Source organism: Lepisma saccharinum, chromosome 14 (genome assembly GCF_977018435.1).
Source record: "Lepisma saccharinum chromosome 14, izLepSacc3.1, whole genome shotgun sequence".
NCBI classification, from domain to species: domain Eukaryota; kingdom Metazoa; phylum Arthropoda; class Insecta; order Zygentoma; family Lepismatidae; genus Lepisma; species Lepisma saccharinum.
Genome location: NC_139242.1, coordinates 12,664,048 through 12,690,654, shown reverse-complemented (window position 1 = coordinate 12,690,654; position 26,607 = coordinate 12,664,048). Strand labels below are relative to the sequence as shown.

Below are 26,607 nucleotides of genomic sequence, written 5' to 3'. Positions count from 1 at the left end.
CTTGCACTAAAGGGCGCCGGATTCGATTCTGGTATAAACAATGTACATGGAATGCCTATCTTGAACTCATTACACAAACATTTCATTTTCGCACCGTTGTCATACTTGTACACCTAATTTCAACACCCTTTTATATCTAAACCCACGGAGGAGGGTTTTCTCTACTTCTCAATTTTCTTCGAGCAAATTTACAAATCTAAGGAGTAAGGACTAATGACATTGTTCTTGGTGTCTCAAATCTGACATAAGAGAAAATACATGGATTTTTAAAGACTGTCTATATGCCATTAAGTTAATGCGTTCATTGTGCATTTAGATTCCCGAATAATGGCCATGGATTTCGGGAGTCTATATCCGTAAATTTTAGGGGGCTACAGGAGAATATAATGTTCTCTTCCTATATGGTATATTAATAGTTTGTTAGTTTTTAATGGTTTGATAGAAAAAAAAAATCTTAAGTTTTGGGCCCCCCCAAACTGAACAACCTAGCTACGTCCCTGCAAAATGTGGAAGTCGTTAAAGGCATGAGGAACAGTTTCCGAGTCCAGCCAGTTGCGAGAACCCGAACTGCCCCTTCCCCCCACCCCGGTACAACCTTTCCCCGCGGCGAGCTGGGGAAATAGATGTCTGTGCGTTGGATGGTTTTAGGTTGGGCAGAAAACTTAGCATTACGCTTATGGGAGTATTATTTTACTAGTTCCTTTGGAAATATCAAGCTTCTGATGGTGTAGAAAAACACATTAAGGGAAAGAGGACAGATTGAAGACTTTATTTGTGGTGGGGAAACGTCGAAACTTCCAGTTGATTAGCCGTAACTTGAAATTGAAGTTGTTTGTCCATAACGAATAGGTATGATTCTATAGGTACTTATTCATCATGTATTTGTTTTCTTTTTACAGATCGTACATAGCTTAAAAATAAACTTTAAAAATCTCTTCCACTTGCAACATGGGGGAGAAATTCATCTTCTCTTCTACTTGTTTCTTTCAGTAGCAGTGCCCATTCCGACGATATTGAAATAAATGCATAACTGGTGCGAAACTGTCATTCTTCGCCTTCTAAAATCATTTTTGCTACAATGGGAAAACACACAAGTCTTCGGGAATTTTTTATTTGAATCTGCACACTTTGATTGGAGTACAGAAAAAAAATTAATGGAGCTACGAAAGTTGCATGCTAAAATAAAATCATTTTATTAATTTTAGCGTGTTTCACTTATTAGCATAAATTTTATACATAAGTCATACAAACCCCACAACTTTTCTTCATAATACTTAGAAGTTTAGCGAAACACAAATACAGACAAGTTCAAAGGACTGCCTTTGGAAAAAAAAAATATTAACTTATGCAATTTGATGTTTTTTTCAGTAATAAACAAGTTTTGTTTACGTAAAATTATTTGTTGCAACAATGGGATAAACATTTAAGTCTTCGGCCATTTATTATTTGAATCTGCACACTTTGACTTACAAAAAAAAAATCATGGAGCTACGAAGGTTGCATGCTGAAATATAACTATTTTATTAATGTACTACGCTCCGGCAACGAAGAGCCGGGAGCGACATGTATAAACAAGTTCTGAAAACTTCGACCTCGTGTAACTGTACGACAAGTATAAGGCACAGATAAAAAAAATGTATGGTTTTTACCTGGTCAAAGCTACAAGTGTATTTCGTTGAAATCTGTGTTGGTGGGTGACATTTCCGTTCTTCATTAGGCGAATTGACATGGAATGACCCATAAGTTTTGTTCGAACGGTGTATTCTGAAGTTTGCATAGACCCTAGGAAAGAAAAAAATTGAGTCTTCTCAACCTCACCCCGCTGCTGTCCGTATGTGGCTACCATACGCACCTCCTTATTCTTAATTACGAATTGTAACTTTACATTTCTTTCGAAAATGGCAATTTTGCCCATTTTTCAAAACAGATAGAAATAATATTTCAACTTTTCAACCTCATGCTAGGTTCCATTCTGATTGTTCTTTTGTTATTTCATTCAATCATTGTTTGTCCTCGTGGGCGCGGTTAATGTAAAAATATAGAAAAGCGACGGTAGACAACAATGCTCCTCCTATCCGGCCCTCGGAGAGAGAACATCTGCAAGTCAGCTTGCGGAGCCATCGAAGAGATTCCGGTACTAGGTCGGCCAGTCCAGTGCCTTGAGGATAGTTCAAGATCCGCTATAGGGATGTAAAGGACGATCCTTTATGGAGATACCCAAATGTCAATTCCACGAAGTACACCCTGGACTGCATTGTTGCGGACTAACGAAGCTCTGGCGAGTGGACTCGCGGCCAGAATAATACTCTGTGCGGCCTGTGTTGTGTGCTGCCCATTTGTGCTTTAATCAATTTCATCGTATCACCATTCATCCTCATCTTCGCGATTAACCAAAAGTGGTAGAATTCCGAAGATACTTTATAGCGATCTCGTAATGCCTGAATAACACGAGCCTAGATCTCTTTCTGGATTTTCCAGTTGGACTTGGACTAGTTGTGTGGTACTTGTTCAGCTACTAGTTTTCGCCTTACACCATGCTTGTTACCGTACTTGTCTGTATACTTTTGTTCCCATAAGACATTGCGCAGAGCAGACAAGATAAAAACATGGACGAGCAATTTGAAGAACGTTGTAGTAGAATAACTACTGGTGTTATTAAAAGTTAAAATAATTATAATAAAAATATGGCCCAGAAATTGGATCGAAAGAAAATATGGTAATCAATGCGTACTGAACAAGATTCTTAATTAACTCGGGTATGCATATTCATACATGAGATTTGCAGGATTCATTCATTAAAAAAAAGTTCAACAAAGTATGTCAGACAATTAATACACTTGTAATGATAACGATCTTCATTATCGGCTAATCACATTTATCGCGTACAAATCGCATCGATTTGGATAAATTCCTAAATAATAAATATTAATGGACTGAGCACGAATGCACATCATCTCTGTTACTTTTTCTTTCATTGAGCAGCGAACAAAAACAACCAACACTCGGAAACCACAGACAAAAAACTTTCCTTTGCAAAACTCACAGATTATCTTTACGTGTCAAAACTTTAGCTCTGATTGGCTGTTCCACAGAATCTAACAGAGAAAGCCAGTTGGCCTAGTCGTCAAAACCAGTCAAGCAGCCAGCCCGGTGGCCATGGTTTCCAGCCGGGTAGCCAGTCCAGCGCCAACTAGGGAATTCCTACTGAAAATCCAGTTCCGTGTGATTCAGCCTTAAGTTTGGCGTTGAAAGAGAAAACGAGTTTGTGCCCATGGACGTATCCAGGTAGAAAATTTTAAGGGAGTCCAGCCAGGGGTGCCCATCCCTGAATGCCAATGGCACGCCCCCCCTCTATAATAGTACGAGGATAGTTATTTATTGTGTGTGTGTGTGTGTGTGTGTGTGTGTGTGTGTGTGTGTGTGTGTGTGTGTGTGTGTGTGTGTGTGTGTGTGTTTTGTTATTCTTGGAATCGTAATTTCAGAATTGAACGTCTGTTGACACTTTTCAGAAGCAGTATGAAATCTCCCGAAGTCTCTGAAGCAGTTCTGTGACGTCTCTTGGCTAAGAAAGAGCAGAGGCTAAATTGTGATTAGGGCTCTAAATACTTTGACAACTGTACAGTGAAACTGAAAAACTCTTCAGATAAAAAGTGTACAATTAAGAAAGCCCCCTTTTCAACTGCGGCTAGAAGATCACTTGCTTGGGATGGTTCACTCGGACGAGCTGACAAGGTTGAAGAAATTAAAAAGAAACATGAAGTGACTCATGTTTTTCTAGAAATCGTGTTTCACGTTTTTACTGTGTGCTACATAATGCAATATATTTGTTTATAATATTTCACCTCTGCATGTATTATTTCTAAAAAAACACACAAACTTCACTTACTGTACCAAAACAGTTTCTCACTGAAGTCAGATTTTCACCTGATATATATCACTACCCAGTGTGAAAAGAAACAACCTTTTACTGGATGTTATTTTCAGAATCCACAAACCGTGCACACAGAGAGAATTTTCTATACCTGCCACATTAAGTGTCTCATCGGAAAGTATGCTGAATCTACCATAGCATTTTCAAAACGAAGAAAGGAATTTGGAAGGGGGAGTCCGGACCCCATGGACCCACCCATTGTTTGTGCTTCTGTTTGAATCGTTCGTGCATTCCACAAGGTATTACACGAGTCCAGATCACAAAATAAAACCTGGATACGTACATTACCGAAATGTTCTACAAACGTTATGAAGTTTATATTTAAAACTACAAAACAAATGGGAGTTTAAATTTCTAATGAAGGCACTGAAATATAGCATGATGTGCTAGTTCTTTGAATAGCAATACAATAACCTTTATCTGTACGTGACTGCAGATGAAGATAATGAAAAAATAAAACCGAAATACACTTACCGGGTATTCGAATACTGACACCATTCTTGTACTGCAGACGAAAACCCCATTGTACGCAATTTTTTGTTACCATTCATCGGTACAGACTAAACACAAAGCACTATAACATTCCAGTTGAGAACGAAATCACTTATTACAGCTGAGATACTGCAAGAAATGACGACCTGCTCGCATATGCTACGTGCAGCTTGCAAATCTAACTCACACGTTTCCAAAACGTAAACTTTACGGTGTACCATTGCTGTTTGCGAGAAGGTGATATTTTCTCCATCGACAGTTTAATTGTAGCTGGACGTGACCATCCTTGAAATCGGCAGCTTCGGAGATAATCAATGGAAGCTGCAAAGATGGCTTCAGTGTCAATATTGAATATTACCGTACCCTGTGGTATCTGACTTAGCCCATGTCCTTCGATGCTTTAATTCGTAGCACGCTAAGAGGCAAAACTTTGCCATCTATCGAAGTGACTGGCTTGTCACAAAGAAATTTTACAGCAAATGGTAAAGGAAATCCAGAACACTGCAGATTACAGCAGATTGCTACCTGGGGCGCGTTCAGTATCTGAGCGATGCTCGCTGAGCAAGATTTTCGCTCGTTGAGCAGACAGATCTTTGACGCTGTATGCTCATTGATCAAAATATCAATGCCTTTGAATAATCTCTGATCAATGTGGCTGTGTCGAGTGGACGAGATTGCAGTTTGAAAAGCTGTTCATTATGGAAATAATTGATGTGGACAAAACTGTCGAAATTTTAATTTTCACCCCCTTGCACAACTTTCCAAAATTACTGTGTACATTTGAAATAAACAACTTTCCAAACAATTACAATAACTGGAATATTATATTACATTCTGTTACTTGAACACTAATTACGCTATCACACATTACACATTCTCACAAGAGTTTTCCTCTTCTTACTCTTTGCCTTACGAGATCGAAACACAAAAACGCTGTATTCTGCGACTCAAATCTGTGGTGAGCAAGTTTCAAGTTCGCTCAGCTATCAAGTAAGCAGCACTCGCTGAGCAACGCTTATTTGGCCCTGAAGTAGCTGAGTGATCACGTTGCTCGCTGAGCGCTCAGATACTAGACGCGTCCCAGATTACAGCAGCTTTCACGGTATTTTAAACTAAGTGCACAATCAATGTAAAATAGATTTTAGTATATATGTCAAATTCATTTCTACAGGGTGTCCCACGAACGGCGCAACTGGGAATTAAGAGTGGCGTTACTTTGTAACCGAAACCTGTACATACGTAAGTCATACACCAAATGTTAGCCCTGCCCAAGTAGATATTTTTAAACATAGAAACAACAAACGGGGTGCAGTGTTGTTCATGCAGTGTTGCCAAGTGTAAGTGAAAGTGTAAATTTATTGTTCCACAAAGCATGGAAAATTGCATGTCATACATTCGTACGGAAATTTGGACGTCAATTTCCACCTTGGGTAGGTGGACTATTTCGCCATCTATAGTTCAGAGAAGAAAACTGATCGTTTTCGCGTATAGCCAATCCTGAAATGCCTCGTAAAGGCGTACCCGTACAAATGGGTGTTTTTAAAAAAATATGAGGTACAGTGGCAACACTGTTGATGTTTGAAGGCAACAAAAGGTGTGTTTAGTGATGGTCTATGACATGGAAATACTGGAAACAGGAAAAAAAGAAAATGAAAATTATGGTGAAAATAGTGTTACTTACCTACTCCTGGCAACCATGCAATGCGATAAGAGCGCCCACCGAACGAGAACAAAAGAATCAGTTAGTTGTGTACTCAGAACTGTTTGAGCCGTGCATTTCGCATTGTTCCTAGGGGAAGATTAGAATTGTTCTGTGAAATGAAGTACTCTTTGGAAGAGAGGGTGTTCATTGTGGAACATTATTTTTGTTCAAATGCGTACGCTAGTGTAAAAACTGTGTTTCGCGAGAAATATCCGAATAACAGTGTTCCAGAAAATTCGACGATATATCGACTTGTTTCCAGATTTCGTGAAACAGGATCAGTTAATGACAAACCCTACCACAGACAACCACCAGTTTTGACACAAGGTGTGCTGCAGGATGTGGAGCAGAGAATATCACAATCTCCCAGGAAATCTGTTCGTAAACTTGCTGCACAGTCAGGTGTATCAAAAACAACAACTCACCGAGCGTTAAAACAATTGCACCTACGTGCATATAAGGTACAGGCTGTGCAAAAACTGAAGGAAGCAGATAAAGGTGCACGTGTAAGATACTGCCAGTGGTTTAAAAATCTTATTAGAGACAATGGTGCGAATATTTTGGATAAGGTTTTTTTTCACGGATGAAGCATGGTTCCACTTAAATGGATATGTCAACGGACAAAATTCTCGACACTGGTTAAGTAACAATCCCCATTTGTTACATGAACAATCACTTCATCCACAAAAGATCGGTGTGTGGTGCGCGATTTCGCGGAGAAAAATAATCGGTCCATTCTTTTTCAACACAACAGTTGACGGAATAGTTTATCGTGACCTTATCACACAGTTTATTTCTCTGTTGGAACGTGATGAACTTGATTGTTGGTTTTAACAAGACTCCGCAACATGTCACACGTCTAATGAAACTTTAGACATGTTGGCAGAGTTTTTTGGCGATCACATTATAAGCAAAAACTTATGGCCCAATCGCTCCCCGGATCTGACGTCTCCAGATTTTTTTCTGTGGGGTTATTTGAAACAAACAGTTTACATTAATAACCCAAGAACACTTGATGATCTAAAAATAAACATTTGCACAGCCATTAACAATATAAACCAATCAACCTTGCATAAAGTTGCTTCCAACATGATAAAACGTGTTGATGAATGCCTCAGGGAAAATGGTTGTCATTTTCAACATCTTTTGTAAAGCTACACTGCCTGTTACGCGCATTGCATGGTTGCCAGGAGTAGGTAAGTAACACTTTTTTCACCATAATTTTCATTTTCTTTTTTTCCTGTTCTCAGTATTTCCATGTCATAGACCATCACTAAACACACCTTTTGTTGCCTTCAAACATCAACAGTGTTGCCACTGTACCTCATATTTTTTTTTAAAACACCCATTTGGACCGGTACGCCTTTACGAGGCATTTCAGGATTGGCTATACGCGAAAACGATCGGTTTTCTTCTCTGAACTATAGATGGCAAAATAGTCCACCTACCCAAGGTGGAAATTGACGTCCAAATTTCCGTACGAATGTATGACATGCAATTTTCCATGCTTTGTGGAAAAATAAATTTACACTTTCACTTACATTTGGCAACACTGCATGAACAACACTCCACCCCGTTTGTTGTTTCTATGTTTAAAAATATCTACTTGGGCAGGGCTAACATTTGGTGTATGACTTACGTATGTACAGGTTTCGGTTACAAAGTAACGCCACTCTTAATTCCCAGTTGCGCCGTTCGTGGGACACCCTGTAGTTGTAGCCTGTAAGTACTTAAGGAAGATTTCACACTTCAGCGACAAGCGACATGTGTCGCTTGGTTTGATTTGATTGATTGATTTGTTGTTTTAAGTTCACTTTATGCACAGTAAGGCTAATCGGGACTGGACCTACAGTTTAAAGTGGGATCCGAACCACTTGTGCCTCCACAGGGTATCGAATCCGGGATCGCTTGATTACAAGGCAACGACGCTACCACTGCACCATCGGGGAGGTCCACGTGTCACTTGGAAGCGAACCCTTAGTAATCAAAGCAACCTTTCAAACCGAAGAGACAGTGCAAACTGCACGTGTCGTTCGGACTGGGCTGTTTTTTTACTACCGTCCATCGTGTCGCCTTCAGCTTTTGTTCGCTCATACGAATGTTTTCTTTAGACTGAATGGGCTTGTGTCGCTTGTCGCTTCGGTATGAATTCTCCGTGTCACTTGTCGCCTCGGTGTGAAATCTCCCTATCAGTTACTTTCTGCTGGAGACTTGATTGCTTCGTTAGTATCAAGCTCTGAAATTAATTGCATCCAAGCAATTATCCCTTCTCACTTTTGTACTGTTCGTTTCACAAATACATTTTCTACGCAAAAATTACTTATATTAAACAATTTGGACCTCATGTGTTGAAAAACAAACAGTTTTGGGTTAGAACACTTAATCCGGGTAGTAATTTGTCACTTGCAGTAAGACTCTCAACCAGTTGCGGCTGCTGCCTATTCGCGCACTCGCACGTGCACACCCAAATAAATGTGTAATGTAATTAAGTTTCATTATATTTATTCATTGAACGCCATTTCTTAAAAACATCAAATGTTCCCGGGCCACATCACCTTCCATTTTCTTCCCTACGTCAGCTCTTCTACCTGAGCAACGTGCGTCGAATGTGCATGAACAAAATTGGAAAGTGCACACAGGTTCACAACGAAGTGGCGCTGTGTTCGACGGTGGGTAGTTGCTTTTGGCTTGGATCAAGGGATTTCGGACTCGCTTCGCACCAAGAACTGAGACATAGTACCTACGGGCATGCGCTGTTCCCTCTTCGTCATGTAGTGTTGCAATCTTTCCATTCCTTGCCGTGTGACGGAGTCGATAACAACCCACGCATCATTGTAAATTAGGGATTTCTTTTTCAGAAAGGGAAATTTCCATCTCTCTCAACTCACACGGTTCCGAGCATAGCATCGAAATCCGAATAGGGTAAGGCGGGAAAGGAAGGGGAGAGGGCGTGGCGTGTAGTGACGAGCGTATTCAACCATGCAAGGACAGATGGGATGAGTGGAAAATTTTGTAACACAATCGTCATGTGAAACACCACTTGTTTAGAAACACTGTATACTGTAGGTTACTTGATTCTTAGTTGAGCGTTACACAGTACAAACAAAGATCACTGGAAAAGCTCTACCACCTCATGCTCAAACATTCGTGAATTTTGTTGGTCACGGGCATTCATCATAAATAAGTAATGGATTCCATGTTTGTCATTCAGATTAATGAAGAGTGTGCCACTGCAACACTAAATGTGAGGGCAAATGATTGTGTGCCTCATAGAAGGAAAAAAAATGAAGATAGTTCCTGGACTAGTTGTGCTCTTGTGAATGATAAACTTCACGAGATCGTGGGGCATCTGTACAGCGGGACCCACAAGTACTGTATTACCGGTAAATTATCATTTGACGTTTGTTGTTATACTTTTCTCGGTAGAATTCTTATATACATTAGTACAGAGTTTCCCAAATTAGTGTTTACACTCCTTGAACGTTAATAACAGAGAAACTACTAACGATAACTTGACTGGACTTTTTGTATTTGAAGCTGCAATATCTACTTGAGTGTGTGTGGGCGTGTAGGCATTCCTTTGTTTTTAGGTCCACCACAGCCCACCAGGCGGTAGGCATTAGTGTACCTAAAGTGGCAGAGGTGAGCAATTTTTCTTTTGAGCAATGTAAGAAGTGTCAAATAACCGCCCAGATCTCCCGTTAAGATTTCTACCTCTGGGAAACTGAAGAATGATGTGTAAGTCACAAAGCCAGGGACACTGGATAACATGATATTGACACTACCTGTGCTTCCCTTTCTGTGGAAACCATATCTGTTGTTTGTTGATTGGTCGATCTGTTCTATAGCATTGCAGACAAAGTATTGCTGCCAATGAGCATCTATAACTTTAAGGTATGCGACACGCAAAAAAGTTCATACTTGCTGTTATTAGTGTTCACATTATTAACGTTCAAAGAGTGTAAACACTATTTTGGGACACTCGTATTTAATTCTTATTTGAAAACTGTATGGCCAGGTTAATATCTTTCAAGCAGTTTCCCGATATGGGGGATGTTTCATCTACGCGATTCTCTCCCCCTTTCGATCAGGTAGTCTTTTGTTGTTTGTATCATTCGTTCGAGTGAACAACGATTCATTTGCATCCACTGTTTATATAAGTAGTTGTATTTACGATAGGATAAGGACCGGAAAGGAAGAGCCCCCCTCCAGCAGATTTGCTTACACTTAAAACTAGCTCAACATGCCCATATGAGCTTTTTGCTCTAGTGTGGAACCCCCTCTAATCCAAGATTTTTGTAAAAATGCCCTCAGGAATTTTTCGGAAAGGAAGAGCCCCCTCAGATTGTTTTGCTCATACGTACAAAAGGCACTTCTGTGAGATTGTTGTCTATAAACTTGTCAAAAATTGATATTTTTTTGGCTACACCTGAAATTATGCTAAACCCATACCTACCCATACATATTTATTTCAGGTTTAAGTTCAATTGGATACTAGGCTCAATTTGTATATCTAATATTAAAACAATGTAATTCTTCTAGAATTGCTCTGTGACTCTCTCATTTCTTACATCATAAACATATGATTTTTCTCCTATGAGAATAACACTACATATGGTGTCATCAGGTAATGCCTCATGGAATTCACAGATAATTTTAATATTTGTCCTGTCATTCACCACAACTTGTTTTCTTTTTGAAGCATTGATTACAAACATGGGTCTCTGTGCTTTGAATTCATCAGGTGTGTAATACATGTCAGTATTGCCAGTAGTGACCCTTTTGAAGGATGTAAATGCTTCATATAATTTGAGGAAATCATCCTTGGACATGTCTAAATTGTAATTTTCTCTAGGAAATACCTCATTTCTGCCATTTTTAAGATATATGTTCTTGATGTTGCAGCTATCAAATTTACTTGAATTTTTTTCCTGATTGTTGTGTCTCCCAGTCTGAAACAGTACCACCACAAAATCAGGCATGTCATATTGTATACTGGAGAATGAATTTGTAGCATCAAACTCATAATATGTACCAGATGCGGGCTTCTGTACACATTGATATGTATAAAATTGCAGAGGAATCTGTGGATTTTTTATTATATCAGCTTTGTATCTAAGAGCATAACTGGCTTCATACTCAACAACAGGGATTCTTAACTCCATAGTCTGAATAATGCATTTGCCCTCATCAGGTAGGGTATCGGGCAGAGCTTCTCCTGTAGGGTTTATTGCACTGTACCTCATCAAAGCATTATTATCATTTGCAGCTCTTCTAAATGTGATTCTTAACCCACCCTTCCACATAATTTCTTTGTAATCTGAGAAGAATCCTGGCAACAGGCGCATGGGGAACAGTACAGTGTGGTTTTTAGATAATATCTTATCACCAGCCTCAAATCCCCCGATTTTGTAGTATGAAGCCTCGGTTTTGGATAATTTTAGTGTGGCCAAAGCTGTGGAGGTAATGCCGGGATAATCCACTCTGTTTATAACAACGCCATGCTTTCTGATCTCAATTTCAGAGAATAGATGTGGCACAAAATTGTCCACCAATCTTATATTTGAATTTGCCGGATAATCTGTTCCATCGAGCTTTACAACATCAAATTTGATGTATAAATCTGCTCTGTGGGGGTGTATAAAGCCATCCCCTACATCAAGATCAACCTCAATTTCTGTGTTGGGTTGATTTAAATTTGCAAATGTTCTCCTGTTTGGGGGGAATGATTGTAGCTCATAACTCTCAATATTCTCCATTTTATTCTTGTATGTATTTTTATTTAAATATTAATTTCTATGATAGCAGTTGTTGTGGCTCCAGCAAAATCAACTAATTCTTCTTTTTCATTAGTGACCATCAATTCAATATAATCTATTCTGTTATGACACACAGGAAAATATAATGTTGGGGATGGATTGTAGATGATGGGCTCCATAAATTCAGAATTAGGCTTGAATGTTGCAATAATGCCTGTTTGTTTGTGAGTGCCTATGCCATTTGATTTGGTGATCATACCCTCTGCTACATTACAGTGAATATTCAGAGTCTCTATGGCTAAGAATTTAGGTATATTCATGGCAGTGTGTTTAATGCCTGGTTCAAGTTTTGTGTTGTTCTCAAAGCCTAACAGCTCTCCTATAGTACTCAGATCCACTGTTTCTGTAGCAGATACAATTTCTACTCTGTGAGTGACAGAATTTTGAGTTAACACTACACCTCTGGGTAATTGAGCATTTAGAGTGGATAGATTATACTGCCCTGGAGTGATGACAATTTTTTCATCACCAACTGCAATTGTATTGTTGTGGTGTGTAATATTTGGGATTAGGTACATGCCATAAAATGCTCTGAGAGCTATTGTTTTGGGATATACAATGTCATCATGCAATTTGAGTTTCAATATTGAATTTTGGCTGGTGAGGTGGAATACCCCCATGATGTTTCAGATACCACAAGGCTTTTTGAAAATCTTCAATTGATGGTTTATTTATTTGAGACATATATCTAAGAACAGATAAACACAAATGTCCGCAATTAACATCTTTGAAATTTTGAACACGGGCATTATTGTAATAAAAATTAGCTGAATTTAGATATTTTATTAAATTTTCAGGTGGAACACCTCCAAATGAATCAAACACAAATGCCTCATCTTTTAAATATTTAAGATAGCAAATCCAGTGAGTGCCCTGATTTTTGTACTCATCCAAATTAACAATGCCACACTCTTTGTTGAGTGGTTGTTCTGGTAAAGAATCAGACATGTACACACCTCTAAAATGTTTGATGCCCAGGGGCCTGATTAAAGCTTCAATATCTTGGTTTGTAAGCGGCTCTTGTTTTTTTTAAACTTATTCATGGCTCTCTTAACACCCTTCCCTTGTTTCTCCATGGCCAGGTTATGGCGCTTTTGCTCATCTAATTCTGCCCTATTTTTCTTGGCATCTATTACTGTTTTTACTATGGCAGCTGATCCCCCCGCCAAGCTCCCAACAGCCCCGAGAGCAGCTAAGATGGCAGGGATGGTAAATATAAATCCCCCCACATGTGATTTTTTTCTTGATTGCTGTAATTTTTTTAATTGGGGGGTACTAAGCAACAATTTCATTCCATGTCCCTTGGCAAGACAAGAATTTTTTTTCTTGCGCTGCTTTTTGGTTAAAAGACTGTCAATAGTTTTAAGAGATTTGAGACCTGCATAAGGTATTTGATACATAACACCCTTGGCCTTCATTGTAGGTTTATTATATATATATTCACAACCCCCACCCCAATTTTTGTTTGGTGCTCATAGCTATGGTGGTTCCCAATGCTGCTATTTTTTCACTCAAAGATGCATCTTTGCTTACAAATCTGCCAAATGCAGCCTCTTCTAATTTCTTGTCTGCAACATGTCTCTTGTCAAGATCAGAATGTGTGTTGTATGCAATGTCATGGTCTCTACAAGCAGCATCTAGGGGATTAACACCAGGATCACCTCTGTTTAATCTATGATCCAATTTTGTGCCTGGACCACAATACTGATAGCCTGGAATATGTAATTCAAATGGCAGCTTGTTTATAATGTCATTAACCAAGCCCCGACCCTCAGAAATATTCCAAAATTTAGGTGGTAGAGTGTTAATAATTTTTATAAGATATCCAATCCCCTTAGTGTCATTCACTATAAAATTAGACAATTTGGTGCTTATCATGTCCATAATTCCAACCTTTTCATTGTAAAAATTGTTGTTCCCAGCATTTTCCTCCCCAGCTATCACCAATAACCTATCTACAAGTTTCCTGACATCATCAACCCAGACAAATTCTTTAGGCAGGGTGTTGTATTGTTTGATTCCACTGCCAGTCTTGATTTGTGACCATATGGGCTTGATTAAATTGTTGTATTTTGCCCCACTGCTCGACTTGACTCTTTTTTGTGTGGGATCATTGTTCTGGTATAGAGCATCTGATTTTATTAATATTTCTTTGTAATCCTCATAATCCTGATCTGTATAGCTGCCAGGCCTTTTCCTGGTCATCAGTTCCCACAATCCAGGTGTTCCGGAGTACTTAACAAAAGCACCTTTTTCTCCAAGTCGAGATTCTGAATATACAATTATATCATCTCCCATAAATGTTACTCTGAAATTGCCAATTCTATGTATGATGCTACCATCAAGCTCTGTGTCAGCATATAAGCCAAAAACCTCATCTTTATTGTCTTTAGGTGTTGTTAAATATTTTTGAGCAAGAAGACCCAATTCAATAGGATCCTGACTAGCCTCAATTCTTCTAGGAGGACTAGGTGTATGAATACTAGAAAGTGGGGTGAATGGATAATCTAATATGTTCCTTGCAGCTACAGGTACAAGCTCTGTGATCAAATTTTGATTTTGCTCTGTAACAGTTTTGATATTTTTACCTAAATTATTAATAGCATCAATTACAGGCTGTTCTGTTTGTTTGTGTTTTTCATAAATTCCACGGTTCTCTGATTTCCATCCCTTAAATCTTTTTACAAGATAATCTCTTAACTTAAGATCATCAATGATTGGCCTTTTCATGTTTATTTATATACGTCTCTACGTCTAGAAAATTGTTGATTTTATTTCTGTCTTTGCCACTGTTGGGTGTTCTTGTTATATCAATTGTGACAAACCCATAACTGTCCTGGTTCCAGCACTTGCTGCAAAACTTAGAAAAATCATTGTAGCTCAAGTCCCCACCTACATATTCATCATGTATGTGTTTGAGGTTGGTATGGTCTTGATGAAACACACATATAAAATTGCTGTTGTCTCGGATCAGCTGCTTCGGTATTTTTGAAAAAGTCTGTGCCAGGTAGAAGCAATCAATGTTTTTGTGCCGGCCCTGTGTAAAGAAGTTTCTAACCTTGTTTTGATTATCCAGTATAATGTCATCAAACACAACAACAGAATTATCGAGACATTCATCAAGTGGCTTAACATCTGGTTCAAAAGTGGCTATATCCAATCCATCATATAGCTTCATCAGCTGCTGATATTTTAATTGTTCCAAGCTCTTAGAAAAAATATACAAGTGCCTGTTTTTCCAGTCTAACCAGTTGGGTGCCAGTTTTACCACAAGCAGATGGCCCAACAATAAGACACCTAATATTATCAGGTAGCAAGTTGCCATTTCTCTTATTCTGCTGTTCAGGTTCTGGCAGCCTTTTTATAACATCCCAAGTGCTCATATTATTATTTTGTTTGCATCGATCCAGCTGTGTTCTGGGAGTCCTAGCCATTTGACAAATAATTTGTTGCCTTTTCTGCGGATAATTTTTTCTATGAGATATGTGTCAGGCTGTTTAGTTTTGCTGAGCTCTTGTTCATAGAATCGGCCTTTGAGAATTTCTCCTCGGTGGTCTTTTATTATATATGTGTTAAGGGTCCCGGGTTTAACCTGAACCACTGTAAATAATTCAGTGCTCCAGTTTCTTGTAAAGCCTCTCTTGAATAAGTGCTTATATTTACTGATTCTTACTTGATCACCCACCTTGTATTTGGCCTTTCTTGTTGTTGGCTGGTATCTAGGATAATAAACAGTGCTGATCAATTTTTGCTCATCAGATGAAGTTACTTCAGAGGGTTTCATGTTGATTGTGGAATGGACAGAATTGTTATATTTATGTAGAAGTTCTGGAAGAATATTAACCCATTTATAATTACCCTGCAGTGTAAATTGTTTATACATAAGATTTTTTAAGGTTCTGTTGAATCTCTCTACAATTGAGGCTTTGAGGTCACTGTAACTCGAATAATGTTTTATTGCCTGGCTTTTAATAAATTGTTGAAACACTGAATTATAAAATTCTTTGCCATTATCTGTTTGGAAATAGCGCGGGGATCTTCCACTCTGATTGATGATTGTTCTAAAAGCTTCTGTAACACATGCCCCAGTCTTGGATTTGAGTGGCACAGCCCAGGCAAATTTTGAAAATGTGTCTATGATAGTGAGTAGATACTTGTAGCCCTTGTTGATTTTGTCTAAGTTTTTCAACTGCCCACTTGCCATTTCAATCAAGTCGCTTTGCCATAAATCATCTATGCCCTTTGTGACTACTGGGAGTCTCTTAAAATTATGTCGGGCTTGTCTGTGTAATTCATCAACAATAATTTTTCTAGACATAATATGTAAACAAGAATATTATTGCAACTATGGGGTGTTCAGCAGCTGATACTGCAGGATTTTCTAAATATAATTTGTCCCCTATTTGTATTTTAAATTCCAAAGAGCTATCATCTTCAACATAGGCTGTTTCTAATGTATTGGGATCTGTAAAATCCTGTAACTCCACACTGGTGATTTTCACTTTGTTATCAGCATTTGTTATTGATAAGGTGGGGTAGTGGTGTGCCTGTGGTTGAAGCCAATATTTGATCTTGATTGGTCTCAATGTGCCCCCAACAAAAAATTGGTAATAAAATTGTGCAGGGGACAGCATATATATTTTGCCACCTGGTGTAAATGGAGAATCATATTCTTTGTTGGGGATGCTGTACAATTCAAGAATTACTGTATGTTTAGGATTTTCAATTATGCCTGTTATTTCTTTTTCTGCTGTGAGCAATCTGCTTGTTACAGATTCAAGGTGCTCATTGATGGTCCTAACAACATCATCATGGCCCGGCTTTATTTTTATGTCCACAGCAAGTCTCTTGTATTGTTGCACAATTTCTTGTAGCTGCGTGGCAAAAACAGACAGAGCATTTGCTTGATTGGATTCCATGGTCCCTAGCTGTTGCTTGATATTAGCTACAATTTGTTGCAAATTTTCAACAACTGCCAATTTTGAATTTTGAGCTGTAAGATCATGGACCTGCCTTCTGATATCCTCAAACAGGGCATGCAGTTCATTAATATGTTGATTGGTTGGAAGAGTGGCCACTGTCTGAGTGAGATGTTTGATCTCTGCTTGAATATTCTTGATATCTTCTGATTTCAATATCCTATTCACTGCTCTCTTAATATTTTTAAGTTCCTGTGATGTGGGCAGATTTGATACTGTATTTTGCAAAAATTCAAGTGCCAATTTCACATTGTGTAATTCAGAAGCATCAGCCACATTTTGCATAGCATTTTGGAGCAGGGCTATATCTGCCTGAGTGGGTGTGGATTGTTGTAAAATTTCAAGTTTTGTTTGGATATCATCTATCAAGTGATGAAAATGAGATAGTTCAGATTCAGTGTTGAGGTTTTCAAGCTTTGTGATTTGTTGCTGGACACTGACAAGGGTATCTACAATCCCAGGCAATCTTGATTCTAGTACATTTGCCAAATCACTTTGCACTGCTGCTATTGTACCTTCAAGATGGGTTATGGAGCTTTGAATTTTTCCAAAATCTTCATATGTTTCAAGTTGCAGCTTAATATTTGCAACACTCCGAGTTATTGCATTCAAAGCATCAGAAGATGGCAAATTGTTCATAAAATTTTCAAGTGTCTCAATTTTTTCTTTAACCTCGGCTATTGCATTGTTCAGAGGGTCCAGATTAGGTATTTGGAGTGACTGAATCTGTTCTTTTAGAGTGGAAATCACTAGATCAAAATCTTCTTGTGATTTTATGCTTTTGACAATTGTTTGGAGCTGTGCCTGGACATTATTTATTTGCTCTTCTAATTGCTGTTTCAATTGCTCAGAGTTGTTAGCCTGGGTCTTAAATTTGGCTTGAAGAGCTGCTACAGCTTCTTCCAAACTTTGAAAATTACTTAATGTGGCCAGGTCAGTATATTTCTGAAGCAGCAATTTGAGTTCAGAATCAATTTTAAGAAGAGGGTCCATGCATTGTGATTGCAAATTTGTAATTTCTAATTGAAGACTGGCATTGAGTGTAGTTTGTAAAGCTTGTAAATCACTTCTTAATTTCTTGACTCTGACATCAAGCATCAGAATCTCATCACTGTGATCTTCATGTCTTGTATGGCCAAAAATATCATTAGGCATTTTGTTTAGTAGTTATTTATTATAGAGTATCTGATTCTTAATTCTATAAAAAAGGGTATAAGCTTATCATAAGATCCAGGGACTTCAATATATAAGCAGTCACCAGCAGAAACAGTATAAACAGTGCCAGAAATCATGTTTGAGTGCTTAATTCTATAAATATTTCTCCCTACTGAAATTTTAACATCACCCTCAGGGGTTGTAATAAATTGCAATTGCCCACCTACAGGTAATTGGTAATGATTTAAATTATTGTTAAATATGTACAATATTTTGCCTGTTTCATCATCAATATCTGTAAGTATGCTGTTCAGATGAATAATTAACAAGCCACTCAGTTTAGACAGCATATCAGGAGAGGGTTGTGGTGCTGGCAGCTCCATAATACCTTGTTTTTTGAACCCAAATAAGTTCATAGGCATGTTTATTTATTTCAAATCATGCTCTGTGTTTGGGCATTGATTGCCATTTTTCAAATCACAATGCCCCCATGGTAAAGTATGTATGCCACATGATAAAATACATCTCTTATCATCATGTGGGTCCAGAGCCACTTTTCTTACAATATTTGAAGTCAATAAGTGATCCACACTCTGAATTCTGGATTCTGATGTTTTGATTAAATTCTGGGATTTGATGCAATTTTCATAATCTTCAAATTGGAGCTCTTTTTCAACAGTCACTCTGCCAATGTCCTTGGCTTTTTTGACAACAGCACTACATGTTTTAAAACTGTACATCTTGGCACTTAACCCAGCAAATTCCACAATAACATCACCAAGTGTCTCATCTTTTAACTTGCCAGGCACTTTTTTGTTGTGGTGTTGAATCTCTGTATGTTCACTGGTATCAAAGTATTGAAACAATTCAGGCTGTGCCATATCTTTATAAACATTTTCTGTTTTAATATCGAGAATAAAACTATCCGTGTCCATGTACATCAATTTTATATTATCACCATAAAAAGGTTTCAACACATCATAATACAATGTTAACATATGTGATTTGGCCAATTCCAATATTGCAGCCCCTACATAAATAGGTTTATCAAACTTAATCTTTGTTTTTTTCATGTTGAAAAGTGCCATATTTTCATCATAAATTCTTCTGTAATTGAAATTAGGCTTTGCAACCAATTTTTTGCTCAGGCTGGGGTCAGTAATTATTTTAACATCGGTATGTTTTCTGACATTTTCAATTGTTTTGCCATATACAGAATTAACCATCAATTTAAACAAAGATTTATCAAATTGGCTCTTTGCAGATGTTCGAAGCTCCGTATTTGTATTAATATATGGTTTCAACCATTCTGAGTGCCTGAATCTCAAAACTTTTCTAACTTTGGTTACTTGAACACCATGTTTCATCAGGAACTGGAGGTTCTTGTAATATATGACATAACCCTGTTTTGGCTCCAGTGTCATCATCAATTTCCTCTGTTTAGAGCCAGGTGAGCACTGAACCTCAGGAATTGGGGGCAGATCAGAAAATTTGTTATGTAAATGATCTGGAATTGTCAAATCAACCTCTAAGAATAAGCCATAATTACTGTCATCAAAGTCCTGAAGATCCTCAATATTGAAATCTTCGACCCATTCAAGCCCTGCATATGGCAGTTTTTGCATCATGGCATGACCATAGAGGCTATTTGCATCTACATATAGTATATAATTTGATGGCTGTGCCGGATCATAATCACGCATATGCTTGTTATTTGCTCTGGCATATCTCTGAGAACATTGCACCATACCTCCTTTTATACTTTCCTCCATAAACAGATACATATCTTGATCTTGGATCAGATCCAATTGCTTATTCGTGTTTAAAAACATTGCAGCCCATGCTAGGCCCGGGGCACTGTAAAAATACACTGGGTCCAGTCCATAATTTTGCATAGAAGATTTTCTGAATGTCTGCATTATATCTGCTGAGAGGGTCACATCAAGTTTTAAATATGCCATGTGATAATCACCAAATGTCCGGCATTTTAAATTGTTGAACATCAATTGGGCATGGTGATAATCTTCATCAGTGATTCCAGATCCTCTGATTTTGCTGTAAAACTCTTCTTGTGGAGGCAGGGAGCACTCATCAAATTTAGAAAAATCTGTAACATAATCATATGGATATACACCCTTCCGCCTAATTAATTTCAGATCCTGATTTGGAAACAAGGCACGTGTGATTTTGAATTGACCATCAGATAATTGAGTGGCCAGTGTATCCAGGCTAGCAGATAAAAATCTGTAAGAATCAAGAAATCTCATGTGAATAGGAACACCATTAACTTTAATTGTTTTGCTAATAGATATATATTTTTCATCATTTTCAGCTAAAATATTTAAATTCTGCTTCTCAAACCCCTTGTACCTGATTAGATGATGGAAATCATAATTGGATGCTCCATGGCAAAATATGGGGATAAATTTTGGTCTCTTGATCTTAATATTACAGCTATTACACAGGGCCTGTTTATATCGACCATCTGTATGAGAATGGTGTTTCACTTTGATATTTGTATCTGAAAATTCAGAACCACATACCGGGCATTTTTCTGCATTGTTGAAATCCTCAATCTGATCCTCTGTTAAAGGCAACATGGGTTTTGATTTTAATAAGATGTTAGATGCTATGTCACGGCACTCATTTTCTATTTTATGTGCAAATATTTTGATGGCATCTGGCCCCATGTATGAATATTCTTTACTAACAACACCATCCTGTACAACCACATAACAAAAGCTGGAAGGTTCATGTAGCTGGTATGGTGTAACTGAAGATTCTTCAGGATCTGGATTGCAGAATGCAAGATATTTGAGGATTGATTCAAAATCATAGACAATATATGCTGGGTGTTCCAACAAGGCTTCAAACTTTTTGAATTTGCAATTTTCACTTGAATTAGGCATCACCATATGAACAGGTTTATGATTTTTACAGTATTTCAGATGCTCAATTAACTTGTTTTTGGCAATTTCTGTATTCTCTTCAGGAACCCTCTTCACCATTTTTTGACCATCAAGTACAGTTAAACATCTTCTGCACAACTTGAATATTCTATTGGTTTTGTCTAGTTGTGTTCTCACTAAAGCTTGAAGATTATGTATCAGAGTGTAATGATATTTGCCATCCCCTTCAATTAAGAGCAAATCAATTGGAATAGCAGATTCATCATCAATTGTACTGATTCTGAGAGGTTCTATTGAGCAATTGCCAGTGGAGCAAATAAATACATTAATAGATAATTGTTTGCCATTGATATGCCTGGCCTTTTTTTCAAATTTATCAATATTCTGAACAGACATTGGATATTCTAAACCCTTCATTGCATCATCAAAAAGATGTTCATGTTGTTTGTAATAAGTTATTCTCTCAGGATGCCTTACAACTGGAAACAAAGCAGCTAATATACACCACAAAAAGCATTTCTCATCATTATTTTTTATATTAACCACGGCTCTTTTGTTTTTAATATTGGCAGGTAATGGCAGATATGTAGATCCTTGTAATGGGCTGAATTCAGAAATATTAACATATAACTTGTGTGAAGAGCCGCATAGGCTCCATCCAGACTCTTTTGCCGCAAATTCAGAGTGTTTAATGTTCAATTGATCTATTAAACTGCTTATTATTGTGTCTGAATTTGCATTTGAATATACCGGTACAGTTTCTGTTATGTGGGGCTGTGTAAATTTTGTGCCATTTGGCTTCTTATATTGAGTATACAATTTGAGGGACAGCTTATAAGAGCCATTTTGTGCATTTAGAATTGCCTGCAGATCAGGATTTATACTGTTCAAAAAATTCTCAATACCACATCTTGGCTCTGATACAAACCGATAATCCCAAAGTTGGGCATTAAAACTGCTATGGATGGGTTCATAGCGTGGCTGCTTTGCAGGTCCAGCATTAACAGGTGCTTCATGCTTCCTTTTCAGACCAGATGTAGATGGTTGTAGGGGCAATGTTGATGACTGTGCAGAGCAAATATTTTTATGTGTATATGTGAAGTATTGCATGCTGTATTTTCTATTGCATTTGGGGCAAATTTTTGTGGGAGTTCTGTATTTGTCTGGGTTACAAATCTTTTGGTGTCTGGCCCAATTAGAGCTAAATATATTTTTATTGCATTGGTCACAATATTTTTGATTCGGCATTTTTGTTGTTGGTTTATTATATACAATTTCCTGGGCTTCAATTCAAAACTCTATGCTGGATCAGTTGGGTTCAGCACTGTGCTGTGTGTGTGTGTGTGCGTGTGTGTGTGTGTGTGTGTGTTAATATTTTTGGATTTGGTATTTATATAAAATTTCCTGGGTTTTAAATCTAATCTCTATGCTTATCTTATGACAGGTTGTAAAGCCAATAGCCCACAAGTGGAATATTCATTCACACTGACCTTCCGCAAATACCTGCACGAACATGCATATCTTGAATGGCAATGACCCAGCACTGAGTGTTATGTATTGATTTTTATATAACAAGCTGGGACAAATATAAGCCTGACCCTAAATAAGAGTGGATTACAACAAACAAACTAGATGTAACAAATATCAGGCAACAATATATATTTAATATTCATATTAAATCAAACAAGCCTGTAAGTATGAGGAGCACTGTAAAAACACATCTGTTCTCCTCAGCCACTCTCACAATACTGGCTGATGCAATGCAAAATCTCTTTATATACCCTAAATTCACGGGAATTTCCCGGCTGATGCAATTTTGTTTGCACGCAAAGCTTCAATACTCAGAAATTGCATCAGCCGGGAAATTCCCGTGAATTTTGTTTTTTACAAGAATTTCCCGAGGGTTTTTTCACAGAAAATTCCGAGGGGGCATATTTTTCACGGAAATTTCTCGGCTGATGCAATTTTGTTTGCACGCAAAGCTTCAATACTCAGAAATTGCATCAGCCGGGAAAATTCCGTGAATTTTGTTTTTTACAAGAATTTCCCGGCTGATGTAATTTTGTTTGCACGCAAAGCTTCAATACTCAGAAATTGCATCAGCCGGGAAATTTCCGTGAATTTTGTTTTTTACAAGAATTTCCCGAGGGTTTTTTCACAGAGCAATTCTAGAAGAATTACATTGTTTTAATATTAGATATACAAATTGAGCCTAGTATCCAATTGAACTTAAACCTGAAATAAATATGTATGGGTAGGTATGGGTTTAGCATAATTTCAGGTGTAGCCAAAAAAATATCAATTTTTGACAAGTTTATAGACAACAATCTCACAGAAGTGCCTTTTGTAAGTATGAGCAAAACAATCTGAGGGGGCTCTTCCTTTCCGAAAAATTCCTGAGGGCATTTTTACAAAAATCTTGGATTAGAGGGGGTTCCACACTAGAGCAAAAAGCTCATATGGGCATGTTGAGCTAGTTTTAAGTGTAAGCAAATCTGCTGGAGGGGGGCTCTTCCTTTCCGGTCCTTATCCTATCGTAAATACAACTACTTATATATGAAGTTGCTATTGAATATATCTTCTAAATTATCGCGAATTTATCTAATTCTACACAATTTTCCTATTTTTTCTGGATTTATCTTTAGCTGACGACCGCTTCTAAGGCTAGCTAGTCTCTCGGGACAGGAGGTTTCCAAAAGCGCTCTTTTTAAAATGTTCACTGCTGCACCAGCCAACCCCTGTCCCGAAAATCAAAATTCGTTTTGATTTTTATGCAGAATGACAGAACTCTCTCATCAGTGACGAAATTTTAGACATTTTACCTTGAAATAATGAAAGATTTGAATTTTTTTTTAAAAAAATCGGAAGGTTGCATTGGTCTTTACAATAAACAAAATTGAACGAAAAAAAGCGCATGTAGCAGTTACTTACCTACAATTGTGCGAAGTCGCAATGACGACAGTTCAGTACGTTTTGTGGAAAATATTAAAAATTAATAATGGACCTATGAAAAGTTATCAAATTTTCTGGATAAATTAGATTCTTGCATCGACCCGATGAATGCTAATTGCTTGAAGTTTGCAGGGAATTGCCTTCAAAGACCCGTCTTCGACATCATGTACCCCTGTCTCAATATTTTGAAGACAAAATCACGAAAATAATACGGGAAATTTTGGAATTCGGAACTATCTCGCTAGTCCAATAATACACACACACACATGGAAGAAAACGGTTGGTTCTCATAGCACGAACATGTACCTACAGCTACAATCCCCCAAAGATTCAGCGATTACCCTTGCATAATAAAAGTGGTAATAAAATCGCAGAATCTTTGGTGGATTGTAGGTACATGTTCGTACGTACGTACTATGCATTGCTCGAAGTGTGTGTGTGGGGAGGGGCATGGGGATGCTATTCCCCAGTCAAGAAAAATTGTACAAAGCATCCCCCAGCTAAGATAATTTGAATAAGCATCCCCCCACCTGCTGTACTGTCTCCATCCCCCATATCCCGAAACTAGACCAAGAGTCCCCCAAGCTAGACATTTCCACTTCGAGCACCGATACTATGAGAACGAACTTTTGGTGGTATATCTATCTGCACACCAAATGACATGTCTGCTTGCATCTTTGGTTTATTCCGAGATATCGAAGCTTCAAGATATATCGATAGCTTGTTTCCTTGGACGGACGTAGCGACAGATATTAATTATATCGAAGTTCGGCTCACTAAATATTTGCTCTAGCAGTTTGTGAGTAATCGATAGGTATAGATTGTTTAGTAGAAGAGATAAATGGATGGATCGATCGGGAAGACGGATATTGCAATTGCATCAAGTTGACAATTCAAAGTTCTTTCAACTTGCGAAACCTTATAATTGTAGTGTGAACAGTTACAATGATAGGGCAACTTAAAAAATAAATAGACTCTTGCTTGACGTTCGATTATTTTACTACCACAGACAGAACTTCACCTTTGCTAATATCTAAAATATCGACAGTCTCCTATGATCGACTGTTCTCTCTCACGGCCAGACAGATGGGACAATGACGTAGTTCTGACATGTATTTGGTAGGTCCATCAGCCCAGATTTTGTTTCTAAAATTCTGATAGTTTCTCGGACAATGATAGTTGACAAAGATGGACATGACCGTCTCACAAGGGTATTTCTTTCAGTTTTGCGGATTAGTACCCTAAAAGTTACGCAAGATAATGTACGGTAGTTAGTAAAGAAATATACATGACATAAATGTATGTTAAAATTCAAACATTCTTTTATATTAATGGAACTAATTAGGCTTGAATAATTTCGCGACCCAGTTTCCAGGAAGCGACTTCTGCGTTTTCGTGTTTCTCTGGTATATTACGTATATCATGTTTCACTTATCTCTGGAGCAAGGGAACGAAAACAAGTCTCTGCGGAAGTGACGCGAGAAGGCTCTGCCAATTAAAGCCCCTATCACACGGAACTGGATTTCTATTTGGAATGCTCTAGTTGACGCTGGACTGGCTACCCATTTGCTAGTTTTCGCCTCACACGGTACTTGTTATACCGTACTTGTCGATAGTCTTTCATTCCCATAATGGCGGCCGCGCGAGATGTAAACAACGTATCACTTCACACTTTTAAAATACGATAACTATCCAACCGAGAGGAATATCACATCGCATTAAATGGTTTTAGGTAGAGAAGAACGGCGCTGATAATATACGTACTTTACAACGTTTACTATACACGTATGGAAGAATATTTTAGCTTTTTCAATTATAAACATGCCTTTCGTGTTGTATGCACTCGGAAGCTACAGACAAAAAAAGGCTACTTTACAAACTCACAGAATATCTTCACATGGCCAAACTTTGCTCTGATTGGCTGTTCCACAGAATCTAGTCGAAGAAGTTAGTAGCAATTAGAACATGTCCTATTCCTCAAAACCAGTCAAGCAGTCAGCCAGGCGGCCATGATTACTACCCAGAAAGTCAGTTCATCGCCAACTAGGGCATTCCAACTAGAAATCCAGTTCCGTGTGATAGGGGCTTAACATGCGATGGGGAACGGTATTGCGTGAAAGTAGGGGAGGGGGGTGACTGCAGTTACATATCTTAGAGCAGCACCTACTGTTTCACTCTGACCACCCGATTTTCCCCCTTTTTTGACGATACACGCGGCCTTGCTCCAGATATAAGGGACAGGGTATAGTTTAACAAAGGCCGAAAAAGGAAAGATGTAAAGAAGAAAAGGATACGAGTGAGGAAAGCGGTTCCGAGTCCCGACAATGCAGAGATTTATGACAAATTGGGTTGATGCATAGATCTGGATAGGAATGCTATGTCTCCTGTTAAGGCTCGGCTGGACCTTTGGCACCCGAATGGGCGAATTTTTTTTTAAAAAAATCCTCTCCATTTGAAAAACTGCTGTGATATTCCAAAATATGAAAAATTACGGTGTTGCACTCCAATATTTCCGATACAACATCCCAACAGTTTGTGTGATGTTATTTGATCCACGAAAGATCGAACAAAATATAGAATGAGCTCAACTTTAAATGCCCTATTGAGACAATAATCCACAAATGGATAAGTTATAGCTAGACCTCGGATTTTAGGTTTTTTACCTATT

The 26,607-nt window shown here is 38.0% G+C and overlaps 1 protein-coding gene across 2 annotated transcripts in view; it reads right to left on the bottom strand.

Annotated features, from left to right (window-relative positions):
* Positions 1–26,607, bottom strand: part of LOC145998684 (facilitated trehalose transporter Tret1-like) — a 142,469-nt gene that overhangs the window by 90,270 nt on the left and 25,592 nt on the right. Inside the window, exon 1 of one of the 2 annotated variants that reach the window (XM_083135150.1) lies at positions 4,406–4,560. The exons of the other annotated variant lie outside the window; for it this stretch is intronic. Coding sequence (XP_082991276.1) covers positions 4,406–4,482 — 77 coding nt within the window. The 5' untranslated portion in view covers positions 4,483–4,560. Of the gene's footprint in view, positions 1–4,405; positions 4,561–26,607 lie in introns of those variants that run through there. 2 annotated transcript variants of the gene reach the window in all.